This window comes from Hipposideros armiger, unplaced genomic scaffold, assembly GCF_001890085.2.
Source record: "Hipposideros armiger isolate ML-2016 unplaced genomic scaffold, ASM189008v1 scaffold_138, whole genome shotgun sequence".
NCBI classification, from domain to species: Eukaryota; Metazoa; Chordata; class Mammalia; order Chiroptera; family Hipposideridae; genus Hipposideros; species Hipposideros armiger.
Genome location: NW_017731488.1, coordinates 3,465,509 through 3,492,222, shown reverse-complemented (window position 1 = coordinate 3,492,222; position 26,714 = coordinate 3,465,509). Strand labels below are relative to the sequence as shown.

The 26,714-nt window shown below is 41.5% G+C and overlaps 2 protein-coding genes and 1 long non-coding RNA gene across 8 annotated transcripts in view; 1 reads left to right on the top strand and 2 right to left on the bottom strand.

Moving 5' to 3' along the window:
- Positions 1-11: 11 nt before the first annotated feature.
- Positions 12-16,561, bottom strand: PPP1R8 (protein phosphatase 1 regulatory subunit 8). 6 transcript variants are annotated; one of them, XM_019650172.1, is made up of 8 exons: positions 16,421-16,501; positions 15,879-15,970; positions 14,496-14,556; positions 10,214-10,367; positions 8,697-8,917; positions 6,984-7,128; positions 2,984-3,048; positions 12-1,422 (listed from the first exon to the last, which is right to left on the bottom strand). In XM_019650172.1, the coding sequence occupies exons 5-8, from the start codon at positions 8,760-8,762 to the stop codon at positions 1,069-1,071; spliced, it is 630 nt and encodes a 209-aa protein (XP_019505717.1). In that variant the 5' UTR covers positions 8,763-8,917; positions 10,214-10,367; positions 14,496-14,556; positions 15,879-15,970; positions 16,421-16,501; the 3' UTR covers positions 12-1,068. The 6 variants fall into 6 exon arrangements, with proteins under 6 accessions (XP_019505717.1, XP_019505716.1, XP_019505714.1 ...); XM_019650171.1 differs by having other exon boundaries at positions 15,885-15,970; XM_019650169.1 differs by lacking the exon at positions 15,879-15,970 and having other exon boundaries at positions 16,421-16,561.
- Positions 16,562-16,601: 40 nt separating this feature from the next.
- LOC109386736 (uncharacterized) overlaps positions 16,602-26,714 on the top strand; it is a 12,891-nt gene continuing 2,778 nt past the window's right edge. The window contains exon 1 of the long non-coding RNA XR_002124839.1: positions 16,602-17,013. This is a non-coding gene — a long non-coding RNA (uncharacterized LOC109386736). The remainder of the gene's footprint in view (positions 17,014-26,714) is intronic.
- Positions 21,051-26,714, bottom strand: part of STX12 (syntaxin 12) — a 32,813-nt gene continuing 27,149 nt past the window's right edge. The window contains exons 7-9 of the mRNA XM_019650176.1: positions 25,099-25,171; positions 23,756-23,838; positions 21,051-22,567 (exon numbers count right to left, since the gene is read on the bottom strand). Of these exons, the coding sequence (XP_019505721.1) occupies positions 22,472-22,567; positions 23,756-23,838; positions 25,099-25,171 (252 nt within the window). The 3' untranslated portion in view covers positions 21,051-22,471. The remainder of the gene's footprint in view (positions 22,568-23,755; positions 23,839-25,098; positions 25,172-26,714) is intronic.

The following is a 26,714-nucleotide window of genomic DNA, read 5'->3' as shown; positions in this document are numbered from 1 at the left end:
CAACTGCACCCTAATGACAAAAGTTACGTTTAATTTACAATGTAATAAAGGTTACAGGTAAAAAGCTACACATAAAGCGTGAAAAGGCCTATTACACAAATGTACAAATCTCTGTACAAAGCTTGACTCGTTTCCTACTGTCGTCTCCTATGTGTGTTAGCCAGGTCTAGTCTTGGAGCTCTGGACAACGAGCTCTCAGACAAGGGGGGAAAGAGCCTCCGAACCAACATCTAAAAACACCCTCTTAGAGACATCATTACTTGCAAAGTAAAATCTTTTCCTTTTTAATTGGAATTTCTCTAACTCGTCACATCCTTGAAAAGGAAAGGAAAGCCTTAGAGTTGAGGACAGTACTCCGGTATCAAATGGGCAACTTCAGCAGGCAGAGTACTCAGGTTTGACAAGAAAAACAGGTCAAGTTCAAACAAAGTAGTAAGTTTAAAACTACCAACCTGTGTCTATGGCACTGGTCACAGACGAAAATCAAAATGTTCTCATTCCAACAGAAAGGACAAAAGAGAAAAGCCTAACTATTGGACCTCAAAACCACTGATCCATTTTTGAGTTTAAATCTTAGCTTAACTGAAGAACTCTAAACACTTTTTTGGATCAACCTCCAATCTGTGGCAATCCTTTTGCTATCGAGGACTTGCAGGGATAGTAAATATAAATCAGGCCACTGGACCCACAAGGCTGGTGATGCGATTGTCGCCTCCCCAGCTCTGGATTCAACATGAGGGCCTCCCCGGGGTATGTGACTTTAAAGAAAAATGATCCTATTAAGAGGGAGAAAAGAAACAGGAGGTAATAGAAGGCCCGGGAAAGAGCCCAGGCAGTCTATTTAGAAGGATATACGCAACATTTCTCCACACTAACAGTGTTCTGAAGACAGGTCTTTATGGGATATTTCAACCCCACCCCCAGTTTTAAACTACATGGTTAGGACCCCAGGAGACATTCTGAATGATACTGCACACAAGGAAAATTTTTCTCCCTAGTTCATTAGCTCCCCCATCACCCTTCCACCCAATTCCCACCCAACCCCTCCCCTCTCCATGACCAAAAGTATCAAATCAGTAAGGAAGGCGTGGGCTTCTTGCCCGGCCAAGCTTCTTTTGCATATTTCTTCTTCTTGGGTTCGTTGACAGCTTCTGGGTTATAGACTGCAGGATTTGGTGCAGGATTCATGTTCACAGCTGATGGCACAACAGGAGTCAAGTCCACATCAGGGGCGAGGTTCGGGTACGGCATGGGCAAACCACCGATGAGTGCTGTCCCATGGATGCCGTGCGGCTGGGAGCCGGCTTCACTGTGTGTGGGGGGCAGGCCCCCGTACAGTCCTCCACTGAATGCAAAGTTCTGCATGCGCCTGCTCCCTGATTCTTCCAGGCCCAGGGAGCCAGGGCCCTCCACCCGCTTCTTCTGTGGTTTACAAGGAGCAGAGGAGACAAGAGGTGAGGCACAAGAGTGGGGCAAATCAGTCTTTTCTATTCCAGCCCTAGAAAAATCGGGGAAGGCCCCTAAACCTCTAGCTTGTTTTGTTTCCCAGACAACCTATTTCACTGTCCTGAAAGCTCAGAATCTGAAAAGACCTCACAGTGGTCACCTAATGTGATGGCTCCACACAGTGAGAAAAACGAGGAGAGTGTGTGAGCTTTTCAAAAAGTAAAACTTACCCAGTTTAAGTGACTATTCTTTATCCTAAAGTCATACCCCTCCTTCTCTTTTTTTTTGGTGTTAAAATGCCCTTTTAGGAAACAGAGGTGATGATGGGTGGTAGTAGGTGTTTTAAATTTTTCTTTTGGGGGGGGGGCATGGAAATAAGAAGTTACTATCTTCATGTTTTAGGAGCCCAACTTTTAAACAATCTGAGAGCAAAACAAATCTGTACTGACTGAAAGCAGTTTACGGGTTACCTGGGGCTGGGAGTGGGAGGAAACTGACAGTAAAGGGACGTAAAGGACATTTGCGGTAATGGAAACCTTCTATATACTGAGTAGGGCGGTGGTGACCCAGGTGTACACATTTGTCAAAACTCAAACGGTACACTTAAAATGTGTACATTTTATTGTATGTAAACAATACTACAATAAAACTGACATAAAAGTAAAAATATATGCTGGTTTTGTACTTGAATGACAACAGAACATTCCAGAAAGAGAGAAAAGAGCTCAAGGAGAAACGTGACATGAACACTATGGAGCTACACAGAAAAATTTCATCTTGCACTTTTCTGCACTAGATTAAAGAAAGTTCATGAAAGATCACCCACGCTTCTCTACTCTTTTTGGATTAAACAAAGACTAACCAGGAACTAGACACATCTTATGAATCTAAGTCTAATGTAGTCTAAAGATTTCTTAAAAATAAACCCTACAGCCCCTGACCAGCATCTTCCAATCACTTTTCGAATGCCTCTATTTACTGGGATCTCACTACTTAAGAGGCTATTTGTTCCCTCTGGACAGTCCTCGCTGTCAGGTGGACCACTCAGAGCACCGCTGTAACTTCCACCTCCTGGTTCTTCAATATACCTGGTTTCTAAACCTAATCCAGGTCTGGGCTGGCTGTCCCATCTGTGCCATCCCCTCACAAAATAAAGGCACAGCGAAAGCCAGAGGTGCCGTGCAGAAATGCAGCAATGCCTCTTCCTCGCCTAACAGCTTACTCTGAGTCAGGAGGAGAAGGCTAAAGAGACATGGGCCTGTCTGCACCCTGCTGGGAGGTAAATTTACAGACCTACATCGCACCCTAATTTATATGCAGCATCAGCTGGCTGGGCACCTGCAGCCTTTCTATGGCTCTCCAGGATCCTCTAGACATAGATGGAGTCACAGCATTCCCACAGGATGAAAAATGGGAGAGGGGCAAAGAATGTATTTTAAAACTAAACACACACTTAACATTTACCTACACATAAAAGGGTGGATTTTATAAACCCGACTGTATGGCATTTCAAATACTATTACAATTTGCTTCCTACCTTGACTGGGACCACTGCAGTCTGCACCATGTTCCGGAAGCGTCCAACTGAGGGATCCACATCCTCTGCAGAAAGACATGAGGGAAGGGTCAGTCTGGTTCTCTACTGGGAGGATTAAGGGGATAGGGCTGCTGTGAACAAAGCAGCCACAACAACTCATATTGAAACAGTAAAACACAACCAACACTTCAAGTGTTTACTGTGTGCTGGGCACCGTGTTAAATCCTCCTCACAACAAGCCTATGAGGTAAGTACTACAAGAAACACGTGACAGATGAGAAAAGAAACTCAGGCTTAAAGGAGTCTTAAAGTGACTGGCCCAATTATACTATTGGAGAGCGGAGGAGCCAGGACTAGAGTCCAGGCAGCAAGAAGCAGGCCTGTGCTCTGGACCACCGCCGCCTTCCCCAAGTTCTTTCCCATCCCATATGCTTCCCTCTTCGGAGGGGAGAAACAAAGGAGCAGATATTATTAATCCCATGTCAGTGACAAAACAATGACATGTCAAGAGATCGCACACCATCTACCTTGCCAATGCCTGCTCATTAGCAAACAACAGAATCAGGATTCAGATCCAGCTTCCAGCTGAACTTGGCCTTTTGACCAGAGCAACTGCGTGTAATCCAGACTTTTACTAAAGGATCTGAAGCCCCCTGTCCAGGCAGGGTGGGAGAGCAATTCCCTTTTCACGGCTTACACACCTTATTGTAACCTGAAAGCTTCGAGTTTCATTCACTCTGCAGGAACAAAGAACTAAGACCAAGTAAGGTACGGGTTTGCAGTCAGCCACTCTCTCATGCCTCATTTACTGGACATCAGGCATGGAAATAAAGAGCAAGGTGCTGTCCTGCCTTTAAGGACTGCACAGCTGTGAAGCCAGACAGGCTATGACACAATGGAGGTGCTTCAAGAGACGTGGCAAACTGTTCTGGAGCAGACAGGGCGACTGGGCTGGGTCACCTGGGATGAACAGGGGTTTTCTTGCTGAAGGATGAGTGTGTGGAAATGACAGGCAGACTTATTATCATTATAGAGAAAACTATTCTAAGTCCCCTTTATCTTAATATAGTGGTAGGAAAGGAATTGTTCCCCTAGTAGATATTGTATATCTTATTTTCAATGCACTGAGGGTGCCTGTTATTTAAAGAAACTCCTATGCATTCCTTTGGAAAAACAAAGATTCCCTATTTTTTTTTTTTTTAAGATTTTTTATTGGGGAATTGGGGGGATGGGAACAGACAAGTTGCTGTTGTTTTGTTCTTCAGTCTAGTTGTGGAGGACGTTGATTCACTGGCCCAAGTTGGCACCATCATTGTGCTCTTCCCGGGCGAGGCAGATCAGTCGCCGGCTTCTGGACGGCCGCTCACTGCGGCTGCTGGCCGCTCACGCTGGCTGCTGGCTACCTACGGTAGCCCATGGCAACCCACTGCCACAGGGACTGCAGCCTATGCCGTCGCAGGCAACTCACAACAGCCCAGCTCCAGGTTGAGCTGTTGTTCAGCATCTTAGCTGTGGAGGGCAGTGTCACTGGCCCTCATATGTGGGATCCAAACCGGGGCCCTCTGGCGTCCCAAGCCAGTTCTTAACCATCGCACCACTCGGCCGGCCCCAAAGATTCCCTATTTAATTTGAACAATTAACCCCTGGTTTATTTAAGTCTGGCTTTTCACATATTAGGATGCCTCTAAAGAATATAGCCTGGTATTATGTTCACATCCAATCTTTGTTCAATGAGTAAGTGAATGAATGTCTTCAATATGGAAGAAAGAAGAGATATCCAGACTTAGGAAGGAGACAAGGTCTCTAAAAAGACACCCTGATTTCTCTCATCCCCAGAGGAGGCCTGTTTCAATCATCCCGTCAGCAAGGAAAGCTGAACGAAGTGCAAGAGCAACTGGAGCCCGAGAGGAGGGACTATTGGGGGGGGGGGGCCCACACGTGCACCAGGCCTGCAGAGGGGAGAGGCTAAGCCTCTGGGAAGGGGGGCGGGGGGACCCTGTCCTGTGCTGGCTGAATGGAGGTCAGGCCTCTCCGCCTCTCCTCATTCTCTATAGCCATTCTATTCCGAGAGAGAGGATAAGCCCGTCTTAGGAGCTCTCTGCTCCGGGAAGATCTACCAACCAATTCCTTGCTAAGTCTACTTCTGGTATAGGATAGGTTACATGGGGAGAAGGCAGAAGGGGTAGCAGATGATGATGGGGATAATGGCTAACATCTATCAAGGGCTTACTGAATACAGAACACTGATCTGAGGTATCTTTACATATGTCAATTATTTAACCCCCTCATCAGTCCGGTGAGGCCAGCAGTCTAATTAAGTCACTTGACCAAGGTCACACAGCTACTAAGTGGAGACCCGGATTTCAAACCCAGGCCCTCTGATTCCAGAGCCCACGCTCTTAACCACTATGCCATACTCTGCCTGAATACGCTGCCTTAATAAAGATCTGGGGCAATAATTCTCCAGGAGAAAAACAGAGCAGATCAAACTCTGTGTCCCGAAAGAGATTTAAATGACTGTCTAGTCCATTGATTCCCAAGTTGCTGGCTGTTCATCAGTAAAACAAGAGCTGGTTTAAAACTACAAATTTCTAGGTCCAGCTCCTAGAAACTCGTACTCAATAGGTTCTGGGGCCCAGAAAAGAAGCTTCCTAGATTGGTCATCCAGCCCCTGCTGGGACATTCCCCTCGGGCATTCACCACTTTGAGAAGCAATCCATTCCACTTCATACACCCATCAGAAAGTGAACTCATCACTAGCATGAATACCTAATCTCTTCCACAGAAATCCTTTTAATTCTTCTAAGTATCAGAAGGATTCATTGTTGCTTTTTTAGGCTGAGCCAAATACTTGCTACTCACTGGCTCTGGTTTTGCCGCTGCTTCCTCCTTCGGGTCAGCCCTGCAAACACCCAAGCACAGTGGCCATGCCTCCTCCAATCTGCTCTCCCCCATGCAGTTTCCCTACATCCCCAGCATTCGGGGGACTGTTTTCCAGAGCTGTGAGTCTCCTCCTTGCTCAGGACTACACAACACATTTGGTGGTTAAGGCCATGCTTACATTTGGTAATAATATTTGGGTGAACACAGGCCAGTGGGGTTACTGTCCACCTTTCTATTAATACAACCTTAAACTGCACTTGATTAGCTTCCACATACCCCTAACAACTCAGGCGGCATTTCCAATGAACTAAAATCCCTAGATCTCTTCATGAGCTGTCGCTAGAGTGGATCTTATCTTCTCCATTTAAAGAATTGATATTTTGAACCTAAATGCAGGACGTCAAAGTTATTCTGACTGTATCTCATTTTGGGAAATAAAAGCAACTTGTTAGTTTGGGATCCTTGTTTCTACCCATTGAGATTTATTTTCAAACAAGGTTTTTTTGAATCCCAATTAATTCCATCTTCACTGTATAAGCTGTACCTCCGAGCTCTGTCATCCACCTACCAGGCCCTTGAGATAACTGAGCCCCCAAAATAAATGCCGAATGATGGGACAAATTGGTAAACTTAGTGCCCTTCCCATAAACTGACATTCTCATCTTGCTGACATTTCCACAGAAACTATAAATTACTTCCTTACAGAGAGGCAAGTCTTCAATGTGGCAGCAGAAGGCTCTCCAATCTTAGAGTTACCAATTGTATCAAAACCCATAAAGACATCATGCTCTACTTTTGAGGTGAAGACAGCAAACACCTACACTGAACTTGAACCTTCACTACTACACAGACATACTGCATCAGAAGAGAATTACAGCCTTGCTCTATGTACTGAAATATATGGGCCTTTTTTTTTAGCAATTTCTTTCACATTGCAACTGGATAATGCTTGAGTGTTGAGGGTTCTCCACCAATGAACTATATACAATATTCCCCCTTACTGTAGCACCTGTCATCCTAAACCTTGCTGAGAAACATTACAACTGACCTGTAGGCTGTGTACACTACTCTCTGAGACCACAGCTTTTCATTAGAAGAAACTAGGAAGACAGCTCACCTGGGTTGATGATCTCATCATCCTCACTGAAAGTCACCCGTGAGTTCTTCCTCTTCCTCTTTGGTCTCTGAATATCCAGATTCCCTTCCTCAATGGTGAGGGTAGAAATCCGCTTGTTGTGGGCAGTATTGAACTCTGTCAGGTTCTGGCCAGGGTTCAGGAAAGACAGGAGTCAGTACACAGGGAATTTGAAGGAGAATATATTAATAAGTAAAAGGCAAGAAGGCATTAGGGGCTAACCTTGACCTCCCCAGGCAGGCAAGATTCTCTTTTGTATTCAGAAAAGACTCATTCCTGTCCCTAGAGTGCTAATATTAACAAGTCACCTTTAATGGAATGTGGAACACCCTCTTTGAGGGGAGCAGTAAAGGGCCCTGAGCTGAAAACAGGTCATCTATACAAGCACCTTTGAATTGAGGTTTTGGTTTGCTTTTTGTTTTTTTTTTAAAGAAAGGTTATCATGTCTTCATGATGAGAATTAAAGGAATGTGACTGGAAGGAACTCCAAGAATTGTTTTAAAGTAGCAAAACCGGATGAGAAAGGTCAACTGACAGCGTCTTTCCCAGTAGATCTCTCCTTTAAAACTCATATAAGGGCACTAACTGCCAGTCCCTTTAATATTCGGCATTAATATTTTGTCGCTCCCCATCCCTGCATATGGCCCCATTTCTATTCATAACCACCCATCCATCTCAGTGATTAACTTGGCCTCAGCACTGCTGCCTGCCTCTTCCCAATCCTTTGGACTCATTCCAATCTGCATTGCAGTTTGAGATATTCCAAATGTCTCGTGAATGAAGACCCAGAGAGGACCTAACATACTGAATTTAAAAGACATGGAAGCATGAAAGAAGCCTGGAGGAGAAACGGGCAAGAGTGACTGCCATCCAGACCTCTGGCTACGAGGCTACTTCTTTAGAACAAAATAGCTTCTGAATTATAAGATTCCCATGGTGCTTTTCTCCCTAAGGACTGGGAAACTGCCTTGCTGTACTAGAATAGTAAATGAATGTGGGTGGTTAAAGACATGCTCGCACTTGGTCTACCCGAATGGACCAGTCTCCCCAGTGCAGTTACAGACATGTAAAGGACAACAGCCACATCACAAACTACTGGGGTCAGCCTCTAGGAAACGAAAACTTTAGCACTTTAAAACTAAATATTGTAAAATTCATGGCTTTCGGGGCAGTCAGGCCCTTAAGAACAAAAGCAGTCATTTCTATTCAGAAGATTCCTGGGCTATTTGGACAAGCTTCAGTCTAAGCCAATGCTGCCCAATCAAACTTTCTGATTGTTAAAAATATTCTCTACCTGTGCTATTCAACATGGAAGTCACCAGCCACATGTGACCAATGAGTACTTGAAATGTGGTTCGTAGCTACTGCATTAGACAGCGCAGCTCTAGAAAAATTTAACTCCCAGCCTTGGCTCCTAACACCCAGTGAAGGTGTACAAGGCAACCGGGGGGGTATACTGGCAGGAGGCCAGTCTCCTTGTTACCCTGGTCATACATAACCAAACCCACACAATGCAGCTCTCCAAAGTGTGTCACAGCTGGCCACACTATACCGCCAAAGTGGCAATGGCCCATTACTGGGCTCAAGAAAACCTCCTGCTGATAAGCCACTGGCATTTCAAGCTACACAGAACAGCTACATATTGCAAAAACCAGAGTCCCAAAAGACAAAATAACGACATAGAGGTGGAATTACATCAAGCTCGGTTTCCTCCTCTGGAAGCCCCAGTAAGCCCTTGAGTTCATCATCCTCTCCACCCATCTTCTCATCTCCTTTCACAGCCGATGGCAATGTCTGAGGCTTCTCACGGAGAGTGTATGCCCTTGTGGATGCGCCAAAGGAGACTGTGGAATCGATGGGAATTTGCTGAGGCTTGTGAGGTTCCAACCGAATGTGACCCAAGAAAGTGCCGTGTGCTGGGAATAACCAAATCAGAAATGTAAGACAAAAAAGAAAAACCAACCTGAGTTGTAGAAGGGAGAGCAGCTCCTCCCAGCATATCAGTTCTGCTTTTTAAAATGAAAACGACACTGGGTCCACTTTGCATCCCTTGTCATGGGTCACAATGAAAAAGAAAACTCCTTCACTGGGTCTTGAATCTCTTCAGTGGATTTCTTACACATCTTCAGACCTGCCGTTACCCCACATAACACATACCACTGCTTGCTCTCTGCTACCAGACAGGCTTGGCTCCATTCTGGGTCCAGCAGGAATGGCTCCAACCCAGCAATAACCATGACCCCCAAGGCAGGAGACAGGCATCACTGTGGTCTGACCTCTCCAGCCCCAAGTCTAAGGAACATAGGCCCTGGTGGCAGTTATGCTTGGGTTTTCCCCAGGACAAGAAAGGAGGTTGGCTGAAACAGGTGCAATATGAATGCCAAGGCAAGTCAAAATCCTACTGGAGAGTCTGAACATTTTTCCATGTCTGCATTCTGCATGTTATAAAATGGAGAGAAAAGATGAGATAAATTTGCAAGTAAGTACTTGTGAGACAAGGCTCTCCAAAACCATTACATAAGCAGATTGGGGTGTGGGGTGGGGTGTGTGTTGGGGAAGGGGGAAGGAGGAGAACATGGTCAGCCCAGGAAGCAGGGTCCTTAACATTTTACACTATTTATACATGGGAAAAAGGAACAAACCTTAGGGCTCCGTGCAGTTAAGTCTCAACTGCATTTCTAAGATTATCTTTGGCAAAGATGACAATCTTATTAGTTGGAGTGTATTCATGAAATTAAAACTTATATTAGTAGCAGTCAAAGCAAAATGTCGCTGGGATAAAGAACCCATTATAAAAAATTAAATTTTGCTCAAAACAAGTTTTTTTTTAAAATGCCCTACACCACTACTCTACCACATTAATGGAACTAATCATAGCTTCTGCTTAAAATTGGACTACAATTTATCATGGTCCTATAAACACTTGGATACCCATAGTCCCTAACTCCTGGGTGCTTTTTTTTGGTTCTCTATATATACCTATTGCCTTCTCCAGGAAAATACTCCCCAAAACCCTCTTCTCTCTCCAGTCATCAATTATTTCAGGAAGATAGGCGATGTCACAGGAGTAGAGAAGGGATGATTTAAAAACCAAAGGTAAACGTCTTCCTTGATGAGTAATAATACACGATTTTGAAACTGCAGACCCCAAAGAGCATTTCACATTGCCCAAAAGGGAATGTGTGAGATGGGATGGGATATGAGTTACTTACTACTGTTGAGATCTATTAGGAAAACTCTCTTCAGATGCTTGTGGTAGACCAAGGCAGCGTGGACCCGAGAGCAAGACTGGTGGTCAATGGTAAAGTCACACAAATCAGGATTTCTCCCAAATAAGTAATACTTCTTCTCATCAATAATCAGTTTCTAAATAAATATTAAATTAAATATTACTTAAATCTGGTTTCAACAGGGTTTAGCAAAAATTCTTCCAATCAAATAAGTAGAGGATCTTGAGTAGATAAAATTCCTTGCCCAGGTGAAAAAGAAACTATTTCCTACTATTCTTTAAAAGCTCAGAATAATTTACTAACATTTTGAGGGGTTGATGGCAATTAATCTCCCCAAAGTTCTGCCAAAGTTCCAGGAACCTAAGGACAATGTTAAGTGAGGACTTACTGTCATACTCCAATATAAAAGCAGAAAAGGGGATTTCACAGACCAGCAAACTATTAAAATTTTGTGTGGGCTGACACAGCATTGTTAACTTTTTATTTTGCCAAATGAGGACTTAAAACAAAACTGCCACCAATCAGTATCATTATAATCATTTTATTAAAAGAAGGTCATTTTATCAGCAAATAAGTAGGAAGGGCAAGGATAAAGGACTATTCTTTGAGCTGAATTTAGCTTTATGAAAACCTCACAATTCAACTATCCTTATTTTTCTTTTAATCCTAGATCAGTAAAGCCTGCCACAGATTGGTTGTAGACTGGGCTGTCATAGATTAAGAATTCCAGATAAATTTTGCTAACACTTCTTCCAGTTCTAAAAGTCTACAATTTGACCATTTTGAAGAATAACCCCCATTAAGATATATGTTTTTCTTTTAAAGGAAAACCTTACAAGACCTCTTTAAGCTCTCATTAAGTTCACATTTCACATTACGGATATTCCTTCTAAAATCCCTGAGAGAAGACAGCACGAAGCTGAGTAGAGAAGCACAGTCAAGTTAGTATGGTGCTAGGCTAGGAATCAAGAGGCTTGTTTCATTTCTGACTATGTCACTGAACTCACAGTGGGCTACTATTTGCCCCTATGCTTTAGTGGTCCCTTTGTAAAATCAGAAATACACCTCATACACTGATAATAGTAACACCTGCTGAGCACTTATGTGGCACACATTATGCTATGAGTTTTATGCTGTCATTTCATCCTCACAACCACTCTGTGAGGTGGGTAGGTACCCATCTATTTTATAGATGACAAAATTAAGGCATAAAGAAATTTATGAACATATTCAAGTTCACATAGCTAGATGTTTATAAGCTGGGTTAGATATTCAGGTCTGTGTAACTTCAGAGTCTAAGCTCTTTTAACCACTACATTATATATTTTCTTCACTCTACCTGCATCAAAAAATGCATCATATGGCAAGGAACATTTTCAGGAATGAACAAGTACTATGGGTCACACTCTTAATTAATTTTTCTTTAAACAAACCACTTACCCAGTTTCTTTCAAGCTTAGCCATAAGGCTCTCAGTTAGTTTAAGCTAGTATAGGTATATGGGTCACCTCTGGAAAACCCTGTCCAGCAGCGCCCATCGGCTGCTGGCAGAGTTTGTTCCAGGCTCATACTGCTAGGCAGCACCAAGATTTAACATCAGCCAGGCAGCTCAATAAGACAATCATCCCCCACGTCTACTTAGACCCAAGTTTTAAGACATTGCTTTAGAATTGAGAGAGCTCTGAAATTTCAACATCTTATTCTCTCTAGGTAGTATCTTTGCAGGTTGAATCTCACTGCATTTCTCATTCATATTTATATGCACATAGATTATGTCCACACAAACTTAAATTTGCTAACCACTGTGCTCATAGGCTAGTCTCAAGGAAACAGTATATACCACCACCAGCTCTTGAGGTCTAGTATAACAGTGACCAAATTTCTATGATTCTAAGGTGCCAAAGACAAGCCAGAGATTTAGCAGTTTAGAGGGGGGTGAAAAAGAGAAAGGGCCTCTAAATTACATATATACATTCACTATTAAAGTCCTCTCAATTACAGAAATGGGAAAATGTAGCGGGAAAAGAGTATGTAATGCATTGGTCTTTGAATAGTCACTAAAGCCACAATTTCTTGACTAGCTATGACTGGTCCCCATTATCCAGTTGTGCCTTTGAGTTATAACTCAGAGTGTGACTTTACACAATGGGCTTAAAAGACTCATGGCTTGTTTTAATATTGCACTTCTTAAACCCAACTATCACAACACATCACAAGCCTTTGACACAAGGCTAGGATATAGATAGCTCGGTTAGTATCAAGTGCTGCCCTAAATCCTTAAAAATAAGCACATTTCAAATCTATTCCTCAGGAACAATACAGTGATGTCTAAAGATTGTAACTGAACAATTGTGTGGCAACTTAGCACACCTAAGAGCAATGGAAGACAGAGAACATTATCAGTTCATGGAAACCAGTAATCAGAGGGATGTTAGATAACTTAAGAGCTTTGAAAATATAATTATTTCACAAAAGAATATGATATCATTAAGGCTAGGCCTCCTTGTCTGTCTCTTCCTGTTGCAAACTGAAGACTTACTAAATTCTAGTAATAAAGTAGATTCCTATGTCTTCAAAGCTTCCTGCTATTTAGCAACAATATTTTTTATCTGTAGAACAGTCTATAGTAAAAAATAAACATTTTAGCAAAATTATTTCATTGAATAATCATGATGTTTTTCAACTTTTAAGAAAGAAGAATACGGGCCGGCCGAGTGGCGCATTGGTTAAGAACTGGCTTGGGACGGCAGAGGGCCCCGGTTCAGATCCCACATATGGGGGCCAGTGACACTGCCCTCCACAGCTAAGATGCTGAACAACAGCTCAACCTGGAGCTGGGCTTCTGTGAGTAGCCGGCGACGGCATAGGCTGCAGCCCCTGTGGCAATGGGTTGGCATGGGCTACCGTGTATAGCCAGCAGCCAGTGTGAGTGGCCAGCAGCTGCCATGAGCAGCCGTCCAGAAGCCAGCGACTGATCTGCCTTGCCCGGGAAGAGCGCAACGATGGTGCCAACTTGGGCCAGTGAAGCAACGTCCTCCACAACTAGACTGAAGAACAAAACGACAGCAACTTGTTTGTTCCCCTTCCCCCAATTCCCCAGCACTGTTCCCATCCCCCCAATTCCCCAATAAAAATCTTAAAAAAAAAGAAAGAAGAATCCATGACGAAGGGGCTCTATGTGACTGGCTAAGGGAATGATGAATTAATAAAAGAATTCATCATAACTCATGCTTTAATGCTTTGCAAAATACCTGGGTATCTCTAGAACATCCTGAAGTGACAATGATATATTTATAGAACATCCTTCAGGAGATCTCACAGATAGCTTTTCAACAATGGAACGATGCTTTTATTATATATACCAAAAAAAAAACAAAAATAAAAACTGCACTCAAAAGTGGAGCATTGAACCTAAATTCTATCTTAAAAAGTAAACATAAAATTGGTTTAAGACATGGAGACTCATAACTCCATGGTCATAGCAGGCTTAGTCTTCATTGCTTGGTAAATAAACAGTACCATAGAATTAAAAACAAAACATACAACCTAATAGCCAATCACAATTCATGTTCTCTTGAAATTCTATGTGGTATTCATTCTGGAGGCTTGTATAAAAGCTGGAATTCTGCTAAACGTTTCCTTTACAGTGCTTATTTCTATTATTATCATGTAATTTTTTGTGTGATTGTGTCTTTTCCACCAGAGGATTTCTTTGAGGATAAGAGCCATGTTTGTTTTGTTCACTATTGTAGTCCCTATGCCGAACACGATGACTGACACATAGTAAGCACTCAATAAATGTTTTGAATAAATGAATGAATTTCATCACCATTCCATTCTCTTTTTTGAGTATCTTAGTTTACTCCTTTCTTTAAAGGGCTTGGGCCTGAATCTCATAAAAGTTAGACTCAGTCTACATCATTCACTTTCTTCTTTAGCGACTGCATATCTTACAGCTACCACACAACTCCATGTACTCAGAGAGAGGGAATTCACCAAGTTACAGGGTTTCTTGTTTGACTTGGGCCCATGATCTCTTAAAATCCTTCATTTGGAAGGTGAGAGAAGTAAAAATAACTGAGTGTCTATGGAAGATAAGCGGTTTGAACGTGTTATATCACCATGTGCTTTTAATAGAGAAAAAATCAGGATGAACGAAAGTAGCATTGCTGGAAAACAAAGCACAGGAGAGGGGGTGGAAAAATGAGTCACTGGCAAAAATCTTTAGTGTGGTGGGAAAAAAGGGAAGACATGTATTTCCTTACCTCAATTAGTTTGTCTCCTTTGACTACATCCAGATGTAAACCAGGTGGGGGTTTACCTGCCCTGAAAAACAAGAGTGAATAAAAGCATTTTCAGGCTGAGTTCGTAAATGCCATTTACAATCACTGTCCCATTCAATACTGTAGCTCTCCTACCAGCCTATAATTAGTTCATGTTCAAGCAGAAATGTCATCTATTTCTCTGTTATTACAGCTCCTTTCTAAGTATGACACTTACTTCCCCAGTGATTCAATTGCTCTAAAACAGATTTTAGTGGATCTGTATTTAGAGCAGCACCAAAGAAACCTATATTTTAACACTGGATAGCTACCTCAGAGAGAAAGCAGCATAGAGAGTGCAAGTACTATAGCTGGGATAGTCTGCTCAGTTGAGTTTGAATCTAAGCTTTGCCACTACCACAAATACCATATAAACGCTGAATAAATCAGTTGGTATTTTGGGCTGATCTAGATTAGTTTCATCACAGAATAAGGAAAGGGTATTGTCCTGAGCTCTGAGACCAAATCAGAGGTACATACATGTAATTAGGGAGCTATGGTAATCCAATATCATGTCCATGAAACCAAGTACTGATAAATACAAAAGAGATTTATTATCCTTGAACAGGTCTTTCTACAATGGCATGTCTAAGGGAACTTTTCTGTATACTCCTATAACCATAGCATTCATAGCACACATATTGCAAAGCACCTAACACAGTGCCTGGTACATAACAGACTCTGAGGAAATGGAAGGTGATTTCAAACAGTCTCTTCTAACTATAAGTTTACTTGTCCTGGTCCTACTTCTGAAATTGACGCAGCGAGGAACCAAAGTGGACACAAAATCTGTAGAATGAAGCAAGTGGGTATTACAAAAGTGAAAAAGGACCCAGAAAATAGCCACATTCACTTGCTTCCTACGTTTGTTCCTTTGAAGTTTGAAAAAAAAAATGTATCCATCCATCTAATTGAAGATACAATATAGCCATCTGACGATCCTGCCCCAACTACTGTATGGCAGTTGTTGAAAGGACAGTGCATTGGGCAAAAGCCCATTTTGTTGGGGAAACAGGGAAAGCAATGCTACATCCAAAACATGTTTTCTGAACTCCTACTATGTGCCTGTCTCAGGCCTAGGAGCTGAATATAAAGATGCATCAGGCAGCCCTTGCCCTTGAGGATCTCAATATAACGGGAGGCAGAGAAGAGTAACCCATAAATACACTGTGATGAGTTTACAGCAGAAATAGCTCTAACTCAGACGGGTCTCCTTACAAGGCAATTCATAATTATTCATCTTGTACCCTACTCAAAGACTAAATTAAATTATCCCATTATTCCCAAGAACTTGAGAAAGGATGAAAGGGGTTCGTTCATTCCAACAATTACTGATGTCCACTTGTGCCCGGCTGCGCGCTGGTCGCTGAGAATGCAGGGTAGGTCAGAGCCGTCCCTGCCCTCAGGTGGCTCCCAGTCTGCGAGGGACAAACAAGTACTGGATCAGGGATGCAGCACAACAGAGATGCGGGGCTCTGAGATTGGGCTAGGGCGGGGAAGTTAGCTCGTGCGCGCTCGGGACAAGAGAGCAGGAGAGCAGATACCGTGCTCCACAAGAGCACTAGGCGTTCAGTCAGGAGTTGGGGTAAGTTCAGGGCCACGGCCCAAAGTGCCCCGGCAACCGGCTGATTGCCCAAAGGGCTGCCTAAGAGAGCACCTCAGAGCCCTCAACTCTGGGTTTCCTTAGTGCCTGGGCCCGGGCTTCAGGCTCCCGGTTCCTCCACACGCCGCCCGGCCCGACGGACATCTCTCCCTCCATCAGTCCCCAGGTCTCTGAGCCGTTCAGCTCGCTGAGAGAAATGAGCCGCCCAGCCAGCCCAAGTCAGGCCAGGCCAGGCCACTGGAGCCCTGGTCGTCCCGCCACTCACCAAGTCGGGCAATCAAACAGCGGGAGGCTGGAGCCGGAGTTCGCGGCTGCCGCCATCTTGCGTCTCCCCCTCCCATTTGGCGGGCCCGAAGCATGCCGGGAAACTGGAAGACTAAGAGGAGATGGTATCCCAGTGGCCTGTGCGAACGCGCGCGCGCGCGCGCTCACACCCGCAGGTAGGGGGCGAGACTGGTGGCGGTGGAGAGTGGAATGTGGTTTTGAGGTGGTTTTCAGTGTTTGAGACAGTTGGCCTTCTCTGGAAGAATCTCCGGAGACTGGGGCTTTCCTTGGCCGGGAGGTGTCTGAGGAAAAGGAGCTTGTAAGGGGTAGTATCGGTCTCCCCCCTACGCCCCTCTTGCAGACATCCTCCTGGGCTCTTAAATCTCGCTACTCCTTCATCCATGTTCCATGCTTACACCAGAGCCCAGAGATTGGAGTGATCACTCATTCTGTTTCTGTTCTTCTGGCCCTTCTCCGCAGAGCAGCTTACACCCCACTCGCGTCCCCTTTCTAATCCAAATCTGGGCCTTGAGGGCTACGGTGGATCATTTGGAAATCTGGTCTGTTTATGAAAACTGGACAAGCTGGAGCCAGGTAAGGATCCGATCAGAAGGCAGACATCTAAATCTTTAATGTGTATGAATGCAGTAATTAAATTGTGACCCCTTCGAATTTTTAAATTTTGGTCATGGTCACTAGATCGTGAAAGGAAGCATTAGGATTCAGGCCTGCCCTAGGCCAACAGCTGGCTGAAATAGACCTTCAGCAAGGCTTCTGGTTATAATGGCTTTGTCTAGTGGGTGCTTACTTCTCTGGGCAAGTTTGTATATAGATTTAATCCTCACAACACTCTTGAGATAGATATTATGATCCCTGATTATGATCCCTGAGGGGAGGCTGAGAGAGATTGAGTTGCCCAGCCTCAACCTAGAAGAAGTGGTGAGTGGGATTCAAACCTAAATCTGTATGGTGCCAAAGGCCATGCTCTTTAATCACCACTGTCTTGCACATTTAGACGCCGGTAGACATATTTATTATCATCATGCAACTGATGCCCAACACTTTTTGATTTCTGTAGAAAACCTGGATTATCTGAACTGCTTTTTCCTTTTTTAAAGAAACTAATTGCAAAATTACAGTTCACCCCGAAAGAGGCACTGCATAGCAAGTTATATCTTTCTACGGTGTTTTTCCTTTCTTAAATCCTGTTACTGGCCCTCTTGATTTTAAATTTGAATATCAGCCTGTTCAAAAGATTTTGCCCTTAATGATATATCCAGGGGTCAAGATTTAACTGCAACATATTAACTTGGATTTTAAAATGATCAATTCTTAGGCAGGTAGGAGAATCACCTTTTCTTCTGGCCTTTAAAAGCACAACAAACTCATCCAGCAAGGATGTTAACTGATCACATCTCTTATCAAATGACCTGTTAATATCCCCTTTCCAGTCTTGTGATTCCAGCGACTAGGCTGATGGGTAAAATTCAAATTCTAAACTTGATTTCATGAAAACAGGCTATGACTCCCTCCTTTGAGCACAACGACATGGTTCTTGAGAAGGCATTAAATAGCCTCAAAAGTGTTGAGAGTAACAGAAAAGAACAAGGTACTTTTATCTACAGAGATTGTGCAGGCCTTTGAGGTTCCATGCCCCTTTCAGGCATGAGGTGATGTTGAAGCCATTTCTAGCTATGAGTGGTCTAATAACATCTGTCAACTTTGCCTTTCAATTTCTCTCCTTCGTGTGGCCATTTATTTAGTCCTTTGTATTGCTGACTATACACCCAAGAAACCTAAAGCTATATTCTTACCCTTATAAAATTCTTTACTCCTTGGCCATCTTCCCTGTTTCCAGCACAGCTGATATTCACACTGGCTTGTGATGTAATGGCACCTTACACTTACCTAAACCTTACAAATCAAAATGCTCTCTGTGTGGGCGCCAGTAATGTCAGTATAGATCAGCAAACTAGAGGGCAGCTGTCCAGGCCCTTACTCTTTTGAAATAGAAAGACTGATGGTCTAGCTGCCTTTGGATTTTGGTATCTCAACAAAGACAAGATTTTTTGTCATTGGGACTTCCTTAGAATAGAACCTAAAAACATTAGGAGCATACTGATGTCAGAAAACTTTCTTAAAACATCTTTGTTATATGAGTGATCAAGTGGAGACACTGAGAAAAAAAAAAGATGTGTACAGATAATACAAGCAGGCGGCTTCATTTAGCAGGATGGTTAATGAAAAGTTCACAGGGTACTAACAGAAGAAAAGGTGTTCATGAAAAATTGGGTAGAAATTGCTATTACTCCAGATTTTGAGAGACAGCCTCATGAAAGACGTGGTGAGCAGAATAGTTTATATTAGTGAAGCATGGAGACTAATAGTGTATAGCATCTAAAGGTATAGTTTTGAAGTCTGAGTGCTTGAGATCAAATCGTGGCTCCATCGCTCCTAAATTGGGTGCCCATGGGCAGGTTACTTACTTACTATGCCTCGTTTTCCTAATCCATAAAAAGAGGACAAGAAAAATATATCTCCTAGATGATTTTGTGGGTATAATAAATGTAAAATGTGAAACATTTAACATTTAGCATAGTAAATTGCTGGTAGCAAGAGCTCAAATATTACCCACAAATGATCATTCACATGTAGAGCATTTCCTCAAGCCTTTGAATTCTTGTAATAGACTGCCATTCCTGGCCTCAACTTCTTCAGTTGTAAATGATGGGGCTAGTCTAGAAGAGTGGTTCACAGACATTAGAGATGTCATGGGCCAGAAAAAAAACATATGGGAATGTCAACTTTTGTTTTGCCAAATAAGGAGATTTAAAAATGAAGACTGCCATCTAACATCACCACCTTTTCATTTTTCCAATCTTTAAATGTCCTTTTTAAAAAATTAGAGGAGGTCATTAGCTTAGCCTCAAAGACAGTACTTTTCAAAAGCCCACAACATCAATTTTCTCATTTCTCCATGGACTGGTAAAAACTTGGTCCTTAATTAATCACAGTCCAACATTAAAGTTTCTGTTATTTCAAGTTTATCTTTAAAAATTAAGTGCTACATTGTCAACCAAATTTCATTTTGGGTAAGTATTAAAATGAACTACTCAGGCCTAAAAGTAGGATCAGAGGTTGGGAATCAAAACCTTTCAAACTATTCCCTGGTTAACTGGAGATTCTAAACTAGTTATGTCTTGTAACACTGGAAGGCAGTACTGAAAAATTCTTTTAAACCTAGGGATGCACTAAACATGCTTAGAAAAGCCAAAAGGAAGGTGATTCCTACCCCAAGGAAACAGGATAGATTGAAATCGGAGTTGGGTTCTGGTCTGCATTTAGTGACCAAAAGCAAAAGTTTCATTCCCATGATTGAGGACAGCCTCTGAATAGACGAAAAACAAAACAACTGAATGGAGGCGGCTCAGGGTGTTTTACTTTGCACTGACTGAATGGTAATTTCATTTTGATATTTTTGCCCAATGGTACAATGCAGTGTACCACCACCCCTTAGCAAAACCAAACCAAACAAACCTACCCTGGGAGCATCAGTCTAGCAGCTAGTAAGTTCTTGTTCTGGAACATTCCCAGATGAAGTAGCCAGCCTGACTTTACCCTATACTACAGTTTTAATTCACTTGAAGAGAGAATACTGGATCTATCCAGTACTTCTAGAACATTCCATAAAGGAAGGAGAACAGAGGAAGGTGAAAGGAATACACAAGCAAACATAGAATTTCTATGTTCAGACCATACCCCTGTGGTCTTTATAATCAGAGAATTTCATAGCTAGAAGAGAGCTGTTGAGAAAACTTGGGGGCCTGTGGGTTACATGACTAGTCCAAATACCTACAGCAAGTTAATGGCAGAGCTAAGATTCTTCAAGCCTTCTGTAACCCAGGCTAGATTTTGACCTCCAAACCAATTCTCAACCATGGTTACACATGAGAACTATCTGAAGCTTTTAAAAGTCCATATGCCTAGGCTATATTCCAAACTAACTAAATTAGAATTTTGTGGCAGAGGCACCCAGGTATCAGTATTTTTTGTTTCTAATGTGAAGCCATGGTTAAGAACCACCGTCCTAGACCATGATGCCCCCAATGAACAAAACACAAATAAGGAGGATTCTATGCACAGGTTTATTAGGACCATCTAGCAGAACTTCTTGGCACTGCCACAAATTCCAGGTCATTCAAATTCTAGGCCAACGTCATATTTGCTACCTATGACCACTATTACCACCATCATTGGATTACTACGTATGTAGTATTAGAGAAAAGAACTATGGTGGCTTCATTTTACCCAAACTGAAATAGTTTTTCACAATCAAGACTTGCTTGCCTGGAATGTTACAAATGAAGTATCCAAGTCCAACTGTAATTTGGAGCTGAAGGGGTAGTGATCATAGAACCAAGGAATAAGCTCTGAAGCTGCTGCTGGGGCCACTGTGACACCCCAATAGCTCCATCCTGGTTTTCAAGGAAGGGACAGCAGCAGCACCTATCCCACCCCCAAACCAATCCTCACCTTATCTCTAGTCTTCTTGCAGGTCTCAATTTTTCTCAGGACAGCACATTACCTAATACCTACCACATTAGGATGTTAACTCATAAAAACATACTACAAAAGCTTTTAAAATGTTTATTTGTATTAAGTGGGTAGAATGGTGCAAGAGTGCAAAGAAACTTACACATTTGGGCCCGTGTTTCCCTAGTATTCACATTAGTTTAGTAAAAGATCAAGTAACATTAAAGGGAATAGAAGAAATTAATATAAATATATCCAGGGTGGCCAAATCCTCTAATTCACTAAAGGAAGAAACTGAAAGTGTTGACCCAATTCACATCTATGTGAGAGCCTAAAGAAATTGCATTCCCTTTAACTGCTCTAAACCTGTGAAAAAGGGAGGTGGATAACATTTATATTACAAGACAACAATCTTTTATTGAAACATTTCTTATCTAAAACTATGCATGGAGAGATTAATTTCTTGTTCATAAATTAAGATGTCTAACATCACTATTCCAAACCAGTATTATTTACAAAAATGAACCTTTGCTTTGCCTTATTGCCAGGTTCACAGAACTAAATTGTAAACCAACTTCAGTCTAGCTTTTAAAATCTGCCATCAAATGCCCAGCAACCCTTATAAGGCGCGAGAGGCAGCCTTTTGACAGCAACATTTATCATTCACCAGGAATGTTGAGCCATAACTGAACAAAAGAATAAAAATCATTCCAAACAATCCCTATTTGCTTTCCAAAAGCATGCTTTGTCTAATTATCCCTTTCTGTACAGACAGGTAGGAGAAGAACCCCTTGGAGTGTAATAATGTTAATTAATGAATTGCTTCAAAAAGTGAACAGGATGGTGTGTCTATGAACTGCTGTGGATGACACCAGCAGATAATAAAGTAAACTTGAAACCCAGATTAACATGTACCCCAGCAACTGGCCCGCTCAAATAGATACTTCTCATTTAATCTGGATCGCACGTGCAATTTTTTACTTTCTAGTTAAATACATTGCTAAAATCTTTCAAAGCAGATAGACAATAGGCTTCTTACAAATTCAAAGTAAAACGTTAAATAATAAAAATTGCTGGCTTATTATACAGTTTCTGACAGACTCCAATATGCTGGGTGCCAGAAAGTAATTCTATCTTAGTTGCTAATAAAAAGGTAAATCTTGTATACACATAAAAAGACAATTTACAAGACTGTAGTGTCACCTGTCAAAACAAGAATATCCAGAATGGAATTTTCAGTCAACACTTGGGATGAAGGGCAATCAGAATATAAGAGAAAGCAAAATTCACATAAATTAATTCCTAATTTGAAAAATCAATAAAATGTGTACATAAATTGTTAAGGACTGTCTCCATAGGTCACTAATTCCAAAAACTAGTTAGTCGTTAGTTTCTAACTAAATTATTACAGGACATTCTGGTGTATGCTCTCTTCTTGTGATCAGTTTGTTCTGGCAAGACTCCAGCAAGCACTTGCCCTTGAAAACAGTTCAGTGGGAGAAGGCTCTGAGGCAATCAATCACTTTCTATAAATTAGCCACATAATAACTCCGAAGATAACAGCAATCACTGACAGGACAAGCACCAGGATACAGATCTTCTTGCGAGATTTTTTCTGAAGAGGGAAATATGTACAGAAGACACTCATGAAACAAATTAAATTTTTTTATATCTAAGACTACAAGAGTGCTTCATAAATCTGCCTGCTGGTAATTCAAAATTTACTCTGTCCATGCATGAATACACAGAGATCTTCCCAAAACCTCAACAGTTACCAGTGGTAGGCAGTAGTATAAGTTCTAATTCCAGGCTCCCAAAAACAGTTTAGCAAAGGAACCGTTTATATCAATGCTGCTAGGCATTATTTGCAGTAAAATAAGTTATTTTAATAAAGGTTTTACACCTATTGTAAAATTTTATGCTCATTGTAAAAAAGTTCAGACAAGCAGAAAGAAAATAACAAGATAAAACTTGACATTTTGACTTTCCTTCTGATCTTTTATCTAGACAAATTGTTTGATATAATTGGGATCATACTTATGATGTTTGATGTGTTTTTCACTTAACATTTTAGCATAAAAATTATAAACTCTTCACAAACATCTTTTAATTCCCACATAATATCACACTGAGTGGATGTAGATAATTTACTTAATCGTCCCTTTTCTTTAGGAACATTTCCAGGTAAAATACAGCTATCCTAGGAACATGGAAAATGACTGAAATACTATTTATTTCTAAAAGCCATGCAACACCAAATGGAGAAATGAGAAGGACTTCGTTCACAATATTAGTACACTGAGCTAAAGACCCATATAACTCATAAAATCAGTTTCAACTAATATGTAAAAGAATATCACTTCACAGAAAGTAGAATGATTAACCCCTATTTATTCATAGATAAATAGCCGTTGGGGTTGATTCTATGCCCATCCTCTGTGGCAACAGTCAACATAAAGTTTCTGCAAAGTCCTGCTTTGTATCCCAATCATTATCCTAATGGAAACAAATTTCAGCTGTGTAGGATATAAAACCAGCTTTAAACCAGATTTACGTATCATGCTAGCTTATGGGGTTAGCTTTGCAGCTAAAAGGCTTTTATGTAAGTTTATTCCAGGTCTGATGCCTTCTTGTAGATCTCTCTGCGAAGGAAAAGACTAAAAATGGAACTGGGACTCAGTTATGACTACTTGCCTCCAGCTTAAGCCTAAGCAAGACTGCAGCTGTTCTTAATGTGTCAGGGAACTCTGATGGCCCATAAAGTCTGCAGTACAGAGTGACTTTCTCTGGTACCTGTTTTTACCTGATAGTAAGCAGCTCTCTGTAACTGATCAGTGGCTCTTTCTACATGCACCTCTGAGCTTTCCACATTGGCTTCTATGCTATCTGCAAAAAAGAAGAGCAGTGGATGTTTAACCAAAATCAGATGTTTCAAGACTGTAAATTGAACAGACTTATGAGGTTATGTATGGGTCCTTGTTTCACCACCATTATTCCAACTATCCAGCCATGAAATCAAAAGTTACCAACTCCATAAGAGAACAGCCCTATTCTTTGGAAATAAACACTGAAGTATTTAGGGGAAAGGGTTATGAAGTATGCGAGTCACCCACAACTGGTTCAGAAAAAAATTACATATATATGACAAGAAAAAAATTCTGAGATGTTCTAAATTAAAATTACAGAGGCCAGATTAACAGGAGAAAGGACAGAAGAGTTAGCCTGCTAAGACCTGTGGACCAGCTCTGGTAAAAGACTGCTCGCATTTGTGTGTATCTGTTGGAATTTAGGATTAATTTCCAGGTGGCTATTTCCACAATTACCCAAAAGGGAGAATAGCCAGGGGCCATCGAAGCCCAGGAGCCTCCATTTCTTATTTACACATGAACCAATCCACAGGAGCGGACACTTCTTCCTTGCAGACTTGGCCTTGCCTATCCCAGAACTGGCCCCACTTCACCCCCTGTACCCTGTCTGTAGCTAATGTAAAACCTTTCAGAATGGCTTATACCTGTCTCCCCTCTTACTTTGATGTATGTATAAAAATGCTTACAAAACTCTGGGACAATGGACATATTGTCTTTCCTACCTAGCTATGTGCTGGTGGTCTAGACTCCATGCCTTGAGACTGGTCTTTTTCTGCTAGCAATGCCCTAATATAATAAACCCTTTCTTTTAAAAAGACTTTTAGCTGTGGAAGTTAAAATTTTTTGTTTAACACTAAGAGAGAAAGAGTGAGATCAAATAAAAAGCAAATGGATGTTAACAAGAAGTGAGTCTGAGTAAAGGTTATTAAGGAGCTTCTTTTAGTATTTTTATTTTTGCAACTTTTTACAAACTTGAAATTGTTTCCAAATAAAAAGCTTAAAAAAGGAGTTACTAATCCCATAATTGTGCAAGTTTCTGGAATAAAGCTGGGAAGCTGACAGCTATTTCCCAAAACAGCCAAACACTTACATGGCAAGTAAATGGAGCTGAATATTCATGGAGGCCTCACTTTAACTTCTATATTTTACCACATAAGAAAATTGCTAAGAAAATGAATTTAATAATTTTTAAATGGCATTCCTAAGACACATTTTACTGACTTGTTTGCACAAAATCCTATCAACTCACCTTTATGTTAAGGGTATCAATAATACATACCAATGAGATCACCCTGGTCATGGATCATCATGGCCAAATCTTTAAATATCTGATTGACATCCAAAATATCGGCCTAAGGAATACACAAAACAATTAACTTTTAGCAACATGTTAGAATATTCATTTCCTTTACTTCCCGAAAGTTGGTACCTTACCTAAAGCTATTAACATAAGACATGTTTTTAAGGCTTATAAATCATACATAAAGTTCTTAGAACTATGCAATGAGCACTTCATAGTGTTAGCTGTTATTAACTATTACTTAATTAGTCTTCATACAACCCAATGAGACATGTATTATCCCCATTCTACAGAAGAGAAAATCTGGGCTTAGAGAGATTTAATGACATGTCCTAGGGTCTCACAGCAAGTAGCAGAACAGAATTAAAAGTTCATGATGTTTTTATTATGTTACTATGCCTCCTTTATATCTGAATTGATCATTCAGTAACTACATGAAGTGTCTTTGATTAGTATCGTTGATCTTTGAGAATAATGAGGCTCAGAGAGGTTATGTAACTTGTTTAGTCACAAAGCTTGTCAGTGAGAAAACCAAGCATTGCAGCCAGGATTTCATCTCTAAAGCCCATGGTCTTTCAATTGCAATACACTCTCAGAATGCTACAATAAAAAACCTTGAAAGCAATGGCTTCCTAACCATAACTTGGCAAGAATATTTGAGAGCTCTGGGTTGGTGAACATGTGGAGGTCCTGGGAGAAGGGCACACTGGGAGAGGGCATCAAGCTCCTCCCCCTTCCCACATACCTTGCTCTATACAGCTCTTCCATGTCTACTCCTGAGTTGTATTCCTTTTATAACACACCAGCAACCTAGTAAGTAAACTAATCCTGAGTTCTGTGAGCCTCTTTGGCGAATTAATCAAACCCAAGGAGGGGGTCATGGGAACCTCCAATTTATAGCCTGTCAGAAGCACGGGTGACAAGCTGGATTTGCGGCTGGCATCTCAAGTGTGGAAATAAACCCTTAACTTGTGGGACCCGATGCTAACTCCAGGCAGGTAGTGTCAGAACTGAGTTAAATTACAGGACACCCATCTGGTGTGGCAGAATTGCTTGACATGGAAAAAACCCCGCACATTTGGTGGTGAGAAGTGTAGTGTGAGAGTAGAGGAGACACACAGGAGTGTGTTGTTTTTCCATTAGAATAACGTTTGTGTGTTAGATGTAGGAAATGACGATATGAAAATCGAGCCTGTAAGGAATTTTGACTTAATTCTGTTGAATGTGAAGTGCCCATTACACTCCTGACATCCACTAAGTTATACTCCTTTCCTTAGCTCAATTTGTCTCACTCTACTTCCTGCTATAACAGTATTTCTAATGTTAGAGAACCAAGTCGAGGGCCAGCCAAGTGGCTCAGTTGGTTAAGAGCTCACTCACGAGAAGCAAGTCGATGATTAGTAAGTAGATGAAAAAAAGAAAAGATACAATATCTTTGAAGGCAATAAAATAATCAAACTTGAGGATGAACTGTCCCACCTAAAACCAGACACTGATGGGATCCAGGGCACTGAGTCTCAATCCTGCCTGCGTATTATAATCATCTGGGAAATTTCCATAAAAAAACATATATATATCTGTGTATATATATATAT

Excerpts from the sequence above, each read along its gene's own strand:
- PPP1R8 (XM_019650169.1), bottom strand. The coding sequence starts at position 16,476 with ATGGCGGCAGCCGCGAACTCCGGCTCCAGCCTCCCGCTGTTTGATTGC. Across the intron at positions 10,368-14,495 it reads AAGGAGACAAACTAATTGAG|AAACTGATTATTGATGAGAA; the intron begins GTAAGGAAATAC and ends ATATTTATTTAG. Across the intron at positions 1,423-2,983 it reads CTGCAGTGGTCCCAGTCAAG|AAGAAGCGGGTGGAGGGCCC; the intron begins GTAGGAAGCAAA and ends TGTAAACCACAG.